Below are 10,455 nucleotides of genomic sequence, written 5' to 3'. Positions count from 1 at the left end.
GCTGGTACTGGGGGCCAGAGTGTTCTCTGTGTGGGGGTGGGGATAAATGGTGACGTGGGTCTTCTGAGTTGCAGGACGCTGACCAACCCTGTATCACCCAATTACGCTGACTGGCTCCCAACTCAGGACATAGCATGCCTAGACACCCCACCCTCAGGGACTAAAACTGCCCCCCCGCCCCCACCCGTGGAGAATCCCTGGCTGGAAGGAGGTCCCCTGACTTTAGATGTCTCCATGTATTTAAGCCACATGCAAACACCCAGACCCAGGTCCCCACGGCAGCTCTGAAATGGTCCTGATGTCACAAGCCGTGTGGCTGGGGGAGGTATTTAACTCTGCCTGTTTGCTTACCTGTAACACAGGAGCTGGGCGGCACAGACCTGCTAGGATGACACCATCTGACAGGACACCTGAGCTGGCAGTGAGAACTCAGACACGGTCCCCACCTAGGGTTTGCTCCCCGTAACAGGAGTGGGGCGGCGTACATCTGATAGGGTGGCTGAACTCAGATATCACAGTCCCAGCCAGGCGTCCTACACAGTGAACCCCAAAAGCACCAGCACGTCTCTGGTGGGTGACCTCAAACTCTCCCACAGTGGGCTGATGCTCTTTGGCCTCACACCCCCACGTTCTGCTGAGAGGCCAGCTGAGGTGGGTGGGTACGGAGGGAACACGGACAGGAGGGTCCTGTGGCCACGGTGCTGGAAGGACTTCTTCTGGGTGCAGGCAGCACCTCATTTTCCAGCCAAGCCCCTAGTGCCATGTTCCATCAACACAGGGCAGCTTTGGGGGATCCTAGCCAGTCCCCCTATGCTGGGCGAGCCCTGGAGGTTCCGGGAAAAGACAAACAAACAAACAAACAAACAACAAACCAGCACCCGCGTGTCTCTTCTTTATCATCTCACGTCCCAATAAAATATTTATTTCAAGAAATAAATCTTTAAAAAAAAAGAGAGAAGAATGTCTCTATTGCTTTCCTCTGACGGTCAAATCCTCGGAATCACAGGTCTCTTGCTGCCCTGGGTTCTGCTGTCACAGGGGCAAACCAGGCCAAGGGGGCACCCGCAAGCCCCACACAGGCTGGTCCTCCCTACAACTGTCTGGGCCCAGGGAGCCTACCTTCACGAGGCTGGGGGGCGGGCCATACATGAGCAATGGCAGTGTTCCTGGAGGCCTGGCTGGACTTGGCAGGCCCTGGGGGTAGAGAGGGAAGGGCGACCCTGGACTGGAGGTGGGCATGCCACTTAGAGATGGGTACTGAAGTCTGGAAGTGGCCTGAGGCTGCGGGAAGCAGGAGGGAATGATGAAGGTGGGGCCTGGATGGGTGGGAGCCATGAAGTCGGCTAGACCTGTGCAAACAGAACCAGTCAAGGGTACCAGGGTGAAACTTCATCCCAGCCTGGCCTGCAGGAGATACCAGGAGGCTGGGAGTGGCGTCAGAGCCTGCAGAGGATGCCTTGGTGGGGATCTGGGCCTGTTTGTTGTCAGAGACTGTAATGGAGATGGCTCCCGGACGGGCAGAGATGGAGGCTGTGGACCAGTCACAGATCATGCCAGAACTGGGTCTCAGAAGAGGCCCAAAGAGAAGCCCACTGGAGGAAGCAGGAGTGAGGGACAGGGAGGAAGGACAGGAGGAGGGCAGGGTCCCTCCCCCAGGTTCCCCGAGTTCTCTGCCGTTTGTCCACACTGAACAGCTGCAGACGGACAGACAGACACACTGGCCCTGCATGAATTGCTGCATCAGAAGAGGAGGATGTGTTCCTCACCGCAAGCGTGGCTGCAGCTGTGATCCATTTCTTGATACCTCCGGTGAACTAGGGGGCAACACGGCCATGTTCTTGGGGATCAGAAAGCCTATCCTGGGCCCAAGAGTGGTCAGGGTCATGTCTCCAGCTGATCCAGACCTCAGAAAGCAAGGGGTCTCCATTCACGTGCTCCTGGGCCCATCAGACAGGTAGGTCAGCCCATCTGCGTAGCCACGAGTCCTGTGATGAGGGCAAGGAGCCTCCTAGGATGGAGCTGCTGCCTCCTCAGCCCCCCTCTTCCTGCTCTTGGCCAGGGAACGAGGCTGCAGCCAGGAGACGCGCCGTGAGCATGGCTGCAGCTCAGAAAGTGCTGGTGCTTGCCAACCGGGGGTGGGCAGATGCTGGGCAGGGTGGCCTCCGACCTCACAGGCAGCCCTGGCACAGGGCCACCTGGCCCTTGAGGAAGTCACGGCACGGGCAGAGCCTCTGGTACTTGGTGCTGGCGCCGGCACAGCTGAAGAGCAGCGGCTCTTTCTGTAGGTAGCACTCTTGGCCGGGTTGGGCAAAGGCGGGGTACAAGTGATGCATCTCCCACTCTGTGCTGTCACAGGGCACCTGCAGCCTGTAAAAGCACCACCAGCAGCATTACTCTTAGGTGAGTGGGTGACAGCTGGCCCCAGCTTAGCATGACCCATCCCCTCCCTGGACCAAAGGTAACACAAGTCGCAATTTGAAATCCATCTGTCAGAGCTCAGAGAACCTATGGGCCTGGAGTCTTGGTGACCAGCGGAGAGATGGTTGGGCAGGGCCAAAGGAGGTGGAAAAGAGCAAGACCAGAAGGGACGTCCTCTGCGGATTTGGCTGATTCAAAAGCATTAAACCCCCATCTACAGGGAAGCCAGGAAGGTGGGAAGTTGGGGACACAGGCGGGGCCTCAGACTCACTTGAGGAATGCATCTTGGCTGTTGAGATAGGGGAAGAACGAAGGCTCGCAGACCAGCCCATGGTCCAGGCAGGCGTCGGTGCAGGCCCTCCCAGGGGCCGCCAGCCAGGCCCGTAGAGAGTGGGTAGGGGGCCAGGCTCCCGCAACTGAGCTGATATTCTGGGCCCACTCGAGATGAGTGGCGTTAGGAGCTAAGACAAAGGGACTCTGGGAGGTGTGGGCTCCTGGTGGAACCGGGCTTGGGCCCGCACAGAAGTCCTGTCAGGAAGAGAGAGGTATTAGGGAAGGGAATGGGTTTTTCTCTAGAGTGCTCAGCACTACAGTTTCAGTAAGGGCCACTACTGGGCACTTACTGAATGCTAAGCAGCCTCAAGTGTTATTCCCGTAATACCAAGTAGCCCAGAGAATGGATGCTAATTATTGCACGAAGCGTAGAGGACGTACGCCAGGGACTCACGACTGGATGGCAGAAGCGGGCTCTGAACTCTCACCTGCTTGGGAGCTGTCTACCCTGCATGACCTCACTTCTGGGGCTGGACACAGGGCTTCAGCCTGAGGCCCATGAGCCTTGCTCAGCACGGGGACAGAGCCTTGTGCTGGCCTCTGAGGCTCTTCTCAGGGATCTCAGATTCTTATCTGTAGAGGGACAGTTCAGAACCGGTCTCCAGGTCCTGACACTCACACCATGGCTGGTCAAAGTGCAGACATACACGGCATCTGCCTAAATTTAACAGCCACAGCCGCTGTCCCCAGGGTCCCAAGCCCCACAGTTCTGCATCTCCTGGTTTTCTCTCAGGCCACCTGCAGCCTATGACAGCTCTGATCGTCGGATCAGGGGACATAAGAGCAGGCCGTCCCCCATTTCTCGGGGCAGACCCCTACTCCAGGCCCCATCTCATTGACTCCCTTGAGGGTGGCGAGCAAGGGCGCCTGTCTATTCCATTCGCTCAGTTATCAAACCGAGAAATGATTTTTCGGAAACCTGGCCTGTGGGGCAGGGTGGGGACTGATATCCTTGACTGTTGCATCCCATCCCTTGAGCTGGGGTCGGGTGGGGATTGGTATCCGTGATGGTTGGATCCCATCTTGAGTCCCCACAGTGGAATGAGGAGCTGGATGAATGGGTTGTCTATGACTGAAGTCTACATAGACCCCAGCATCAGCATGGCCCCAACTTTGAATTCATAGGCTTTGGAGTGACAGCCTCAAGTCCCTGGGGTAGAGGATGCAGGGTGACCCACCTGGTGTTGGATGTAGGCATGGATCCGTTCCAGCATCCCTGTACACGTATATTCATAGGGCAGGTAAGGGTCTACCTGTGGAAGAGATGGGCAGAGGGACCTGGATGCTGGGGCCATACCCGTGGGCGGCAGCAGAGACCAGGTTGACACTCTCAGCTGGGAAAGCCAGCCAACCATCCACCTGGCCCCTCTACTAGCTCACACTGCCTGTTCCCAGGGATGCTCAGGGTGTCAGTTCAGGATTCGTACAGTCCAGCCCTCCGGCTCCACCTTCTCCAGGCCTCATCCTTCCCTTTGTACCACTCCTCTCCTCTTTGCAAAGCCCAGCACTTCATCCCCTCTCGGGCATCACCTACCCCTGAGCCATCCTGAGCCTGCCCGTCCTTGGATGAGGAATGTGTTCTCAGTGGCTGTCAGCACCCTAGCGGTCCTCTCCTAGCACAGGCCAGCTCCTGAGTCACCGTTTCCTATTCATTCCCCATCTCCTGCACGAGCCTGCAAAGCCACTGACGGTGGGGACTGTGGCCTGAGCACCGAGCCCCGCTGGTCTGCCCCAGGAGGTCTGTCAGCAGACGGTCACAGATGACGAAGCACCCACCCTCATCCTGTCTGCCACGCAAGGTACAGAGCATTCCCACCAAGGAGCGCGTCAACAAGCAGTGGTGAAACTGGACGGCAGGATGAGTGGCGTTGGAACACCTAGTAGGCTCTGCTCGCTGGAGACCCTACCTCCTAGGGGGAGAGTCTTTCACTGTGCCACTAGCAAAGGGTCTACCCTTGACACTGTGACATTCCTGGGGGCGAGGGAAGGGGAGCCACAAGTACCTTCAGGATCCCTATCAGGCTAATTCAAACCTCCACAGTTACAGAGAGCTGGAACGGCACAGGTGCGGTCAAGTCACCTTGAGCTATCTTGTCCCCTTAAAAGCCACTGTCTGACCTAATGTCCTTGTGACTATGGCATGACTGCTTTTGGGGTGCAGACCTCCAAACAGACCCCTAATTCTCACCAGCCCCAAAGCTAAGGATAGTATCTGCTAGCACCCGAGACGGTCCACAGGTCCCTGTTTTCCAAAAACCTGCCCAGCCTAGAGTTCCACCAATGCATCTGAAGTATGTTGAGGCATTATTTTCTGTGTGCTTAAACAAAACTCCATGAAACTATTACCACTTTGGAACATGGTCTTGGGGGTAACCTGAATCTGTGTTCTTTTGTCAAGATCACACATCAGAATGAGCAATCTCTTTGAGGTGAGAGTCATGTTTTATGTCAACAATAGCCAAGCGTCCCCAAGAGGGGACAGCCACTGCTCGCTCTGACTAGGTCTTGCTGCCTCTGACCCTCAAAGCAGTATGCTGCTGTTCTGACTGCACCAGGGATGACCACCAGGCATTATGGGTAGACTTCCTCCTCCTGAGGCTGAGGCTCAGAGATCCTCCAGGGCCCACATCCAGTGGCCATGTTACTCCAGTCACCTGCACTGCCTTCTCAGACTCAGCCCTGTCACACCCTGTCTGGTTTCTGAGCTGACGGCTTGGGACAACCTGCAGCCAGCTGCTGCCCAAGCCAGAACCCCTACACTCAGAACAGAGTTCAAGGAGCTACTGAGCTCTGGTCTGGAATGCCTCTCAGGGATTATGGGAGAAGATTTAGAAACAACTATAAACAGCCTAGAGAAAAGGATTCCCCTCCTCAGGAGGCTCCTGGGCTCCAGAGTGACAGCAAGTAGCTCCTGTCACAGGCAACTCAAAGGTCTCCCGTGTGAGGGGCATTTCCAGCCAGACCAGCCAGCTTGAAGCTCCTGCCAGGAGCAGCGGCTGGAGATGACCCCACTGGGTCAAACTGCAGGAGCGGCTGTCATCTTCTGACAGTGACAAGAACTAGTCCTGCGCAAAATGGGTGATGTGGGAGGTCACGCAGAAGTGGCACGTCACCTCCTGTCCTCCCACCTGGAACATCCCCATCTGGACCGTGTGTTCACAGGCAGGAGCCACAGCCCAAGCCCTGCGTTTTCTGCCTGGCCTGGGAGGCTTTGGTCTCCTTTGCCAGCCCCCTGGTTCCTCCTTCCTCCGTCCCTGAAGAAGTGAAGACTTTGTAGAACAAGTCTGGCCATTTGCTTATGGTGGCTACATTCCCCGGAGACCCAGCCAGCTGTTCAGAAACTTATCGACAGTCAGTTAACCAGAGTGCCTGTTTGACACACAGACTTCAAGGCCACGGCTGGTTCTAAGAAATCAGCTTAGGTGGCTAGCACAGGCTCTGAGCTGTAAGTTCCCAGCCTATTGAGGCTATGCAGCCCAGGGTGCCCTGGAACCCCCAACCTTCTTGTCTTAGCTTCCCACGGGAGTGGATCTTTGTAATATTTGAGCCCCTCGGGAATGGATAATACCTATTGGATTCCTTCGTCTTTTGTTCTTATTTTATTCTGATTTTTAGATTAACTAACAAAATTGAAGAGAAGCTCAGGGTTTTGTTTCCTTTTTCTAAGACAAAACAAGACTCAAAGGGTAAATAATGCGACATTCTCTGCCACTGACACCGCTCATCGCTTAGAAGCCACCAGTGTAAGGGACTCCCTGTGTGTGGGGGGGTTGTGTCCTCCCACAATCACCTGCTCCTAAGCCAAGGCAACACATCTGAGTGTATCTGAGACACTTCCAGAGACAGTATTTCTCATGGCTTTCTGTCCATCATGTGATCTGCCACGCCCTCCCCACCGAGATGGATGGAAACCTCTGAAACACTCAGCCCAAAACATTTTAAAATAAGTTTTCTTGGGGAAGCTGGAGAGATGGCTCAGCGGTTAAGAGTACTGGCTATTCTTGCAAGAGGTTCACAACTGTCTGTAACTCTAGTTCCAGGGGATGGATCCCTGTGGGCACCAGACACACACCTGGTACACAGCCATACAGGAAGGCAAAACATTGATACACATAAAAGGAAATACATCTTTTTAAAAAGTGTTTGACAGGCGGATCTCTGGGAGTTCGAGACCAGCCTGGTCTACTGAGCTAGTTCCAGGACAGGCTCCAAAGCCACAGAGAAACCCTGTCTCGAAAAACCAAAAAAAAAAAAGTGTTTGAGGCAGGCTGGAGAGATGGCTCAGAGGTTAAGAGCACTGGATGCTCTTCCAGAGGTCCTGAGTTCAATTCCCAGCAACCACATGGTGGCTCACAACCATCTGTACTGACATCTGGCGCCCTCCTCTAGCGTGCGGGCATACATCGAGGCAGAATGCTGTATACATAATAAATAAATAAATAAATAAAACTTAAAAAAAAGTGTTTGAGGCTCTTTCAGAGAACCTGAGTTTGGTTCCCAGCACCCACAACAATGGCTGACAACAGCCTATAATCCAGCTCCACAGAATCTGACACCCTCTTTTGGCATCTGAGAGCGCTCACACTCATGTGCACGTGCATGTGGGTGCACACACACACACACACACCTATAAATAGAAATAATAAAATAAATACGTTTTTTAAAAAAGAAATAAGTTTTCTCGAAATAAAGTGCTGAGCCTGTAGGAGCCAGCCATGAGAAGCTAAACAGAAACAGATCAGCCAAAGGAAGTTCTTCCAACCATTATCACCTGCCAATGTTGGGCCTAGCCATAAGCTTAAAGGAGACCTGAGTCTCAGTAGTTTACCCTGAAGCAATATCGGGTTGCAGGAAGGACCATAAATTGAGATTACCTGAGCATCACCCAAGAACAAACCATACAAAGGAAATTCCTAATGTTCCAACCGCTGTAGATAGGATCACCTGCCAGCACACACTCACCAGGACACCCCTAGACAAATGTCAGCTAATCAGGGGTCCTGAACCTTAGAAACCCCTCACTCCCACCTTTACTACTATAAAAACCCAACTCCAGCTGAGCTCGGGGCTCTGATTATTCCAATATGTTGGACACATGGAGAGCCCGAGTTTGCAAACTTGTATAAAATAAAGGCTCTTTGCTTATATATACGGGACTTGGTCTCCTTGTTGGCTTTTGGGGGACTTCACGGATATGGGCATACCAAGCCCAAGGAGTGACTGGAAGCTGTGATATGTATGTACGGCCCCCTCTCCCCTCATCTCTCATATGTGCACACACCAGGCCTCCCACACTTGCTAAAGGGGCCCCAGTGCTCCGCTCTTGGTATGCAATAGCCAGTCCCTGAGCCAGTCCCGTGGACATACCTGGACATACCTGTATGACACATGGCCTAGCCCCCGCCAGGTTTGCTGAGCTGAACTTGCAAGAGAGCCAGCGTCTCCAGGACAGCTGCTTAAAGGGCACAGCCCTCCCCACACCTACGGCAGGGCTCACCCCGGAGAACACCTGCTAACTTATGCCAAGAGGAAATGATATCTGACCCACAGCTGCCAGATAAGGGTGTGCAGGCTGCTCAGGGCAGGGAGTCACTCTCTCCCCTTACCCACACACCAAGTTTGGGAGTGGGGACCCATGCCTCCTTTTCTAGTTCACGCGGTTGGATTCAGGATTGTGCTAAGTAGGTCTGGGCTGGACGCCTTTCCAAGGTCAGCCCTGCAAGCCTAGGCAAGTTCCCTAGGAAGTTCCTTTTTCCAGTTATGGGGAAGAGCCGAGGTCACAGAGTCTCACCTGGGTGTTCATGATGGCCTTGACGGCCGCTTCAAACTCCTCCGAGTTGTTAAAGTCGACAGTCCACACGTGAGGCTTGCCGATGAAGTTCTCTGCGTAGGGATGCTGGGAGAACACCTGCCCGGGACCAACAGGCGGCTGCTTCAGCCTGCAGCTGGCCTTGGCTCACGCAGCCACCCTGATCCCTTCCCTCTCCGCACCCCAACGCTCGGTCCCCGTCTCAGGTTCCCAGATCTGGCCCTTCTGCTCACCTCCCTGGAGGTGGGCTTGCCCCGGAAGAACTCGTGGTTGAGCGAGCTGTGGGGTGGGCTGAAGCGAGACTGAAGGAAGATGCAGCCGTTGGCGATGGCCTCCAGGGGTGCTGGACCCTCGTAGGGAAATCCGAACCCTATAAAGAGCTGGAAGCAGAGGACAGGCAAAATGGCTCCACGGGTAAAGGCACATGCTGCCAAACCTGAGAACCTGGGCTCAAACTCAATAAAAGCATGTGTGGAGGATTGCGTCCTGCTCTCCAAGGTTGTAAGAGCGTGATGCTGCGCTCTGACCGGCTCGACTGAGGCGCAGGACCCCTCTGCACTCAAAATACAAACCCAGCGCCCTCCTTACATGGCTGTGCTCCCTCTCCCTTACATGGCTGTGCTTCCTCTGCAGAAGTAAAACCTCTCGTCTTTCATGAAATACTCTGCACGGTGCGGTCATTTTCCTGGGACCCCAGACCCACTCATACCAGCCATGATGGTGGAAGGAGAGAACCGACTCCCAGAAGCTGTTCTCTGACCCCAACTCCCCACCAAAACAAATAAATGTTAAAACAAAAACTGGGTGGGGTGGAGTGAACCAATGATCAGGGAGATTGGGCCACCTCAGCCCAGGACTCCAGAAACCAGAGAGGCAGAGATGGTCTCGGCATTCATAGGAAACTGCAGGGGGCAGTACAGATGAGTCACTGTGGGCTATAAACACGCCTTTCCTCTCCATGGGCCTCAGTTTCCCCATTATGGAACGAGCAGTCTGGCTTTATAAATGGCGTCTCCTTGCTCCATCAAGCAATGCTTTTGGTGGGGAAGGAGGAGGCAGTGTCCCCACCCCCACTCCCACCCAGGCTATCCAGGCTCTGAAAGGACCTTTGAAAGAAGGTGTTAAAATATCCTGTAACTGACTACACCGGCTCCAGGAAGGAGCTTGATAAGTAATTCTGAGACCCGAGCCGCTGTGTAAGGTTACCTCATCCTTCCTCTCCCGACACATACATATCGGAGAGATCTAAGGAAAGACCAGGAGGCACTGGATGCTAGTGGGAGACTTTCAGGGCCAGCCACAGGCTCATCCCCAGTGAACCAGTTGTAGCTGCAGAGATCCAACTCTGGGAGCGCGTAGAAGCAGACCTCCAGAGCCAATGGCCCCATGGAGACCTAGACAGGGTCTCCTCAGCCTGCGTGACTGCCCCTCTGCAGCTTTTACAGTTGGCCCAGCTCTGGGATGAAGAGGGGAGAGCCGGACAGTACAGCTCCCACTCCCAAGTCCCTACCAATGGAGGGCCCAGGCTGCTGATACCTGCGTGTCTGCCAGGATTCTGGGCGGCAGAACACATGGAAATGTCCAGCTTGGTGGATGCCTGTCATCCATGGCTGTGGCCTGCAGGGGTGGGACAGTGGCCTGAGGTCCTAGAGCCTCACCTTGGCCTTACGCAGCAGTTGCTGGAACTCAGGCTGTGGCAGGAGGCCATGGTTCTTCACAAAGGCAGGGACCTCGGGGGGCCGCTGGCTCTCATAGTACACGGTGCCATGGATCTCCATGTACTTGTTCAGGATGGCCAGGAACTTCTCCTTGCCCTGCACAAGGAGGGGGAGACAATGGAGACTCCCTCACACTCAGAAGGCAGAGCTGGTACATCAGGCACCCCGGCTTCAGGG

General features: G+C 54.7%; 1 protein-coding gene across 2 annotated transcripts in view; it reads right to left on the bottom strand.

Annotated features, from left to right (window-relative positions):
• Positions 1 to 2,168: 2,168 nt before the first annotated feature.
• Mgat5b (alpha-1,6-mannosylglycoprotein 6-beta-N-acetylglucosaminyltransferase B) overlaps positions 2,169 to 10,455 on the bottom strand; it is a 60,192-nt gene continuing 51,905 nt past the window's right edge. For both annotated transcript variants that reach the window (XM_050140064.1, XM_050140063.1), the window contains 6 exons: positions 10,219 to 10,374; positions 8,794 to 8,940; positions 8,543 to 8,659; positions 3,930 to 4,004; positions 2,690 to 2,946; positions 2,169 to 2,367 (listed from right to left, as the gene is read on the bottom strand). In XM_050140064.1, coding sequence (XP_049996021.1) covers positions 2,169 to 2,367; positions 2,690 to 2,946; positions 3,930 to 4,004; positions 8,543 to 8,659; positions 8,794 to 8,940; positions 10,219 to 10,374 — 951 coding nt within the window. The remainder of the gene's footprint in view (positions 2,368 to 2,689; positions 2,947 to 3,929; positions 4,005 to 8,542; positions 8,660 to 8,793; positions 8,941 to 10,218; positions 10,375 to 10,455) is intronic.

This window comes from Alexandromys fortis, unplaced genomic scaffold, assembly GCF_014885135.2.
Source record: "Alexandromys fortis isolate MF-2015 unplaced genomic scaffold, M_Fortis_MF-2015_v1.1 scaffold_39, whole genome shotgun sequence".
NCBI classification, from domain to species: Eukaryota; Metazoa; Chordata; class Mammalia; order Rodentia; family Cricetidae; genus Alexandromys; species Alexandromys fortis.
The sequence above is the reverse complement of the archived record's forward strand: the minus strand, read 5'-3'. Positions and strand labels throughout refer to the sequence as shown.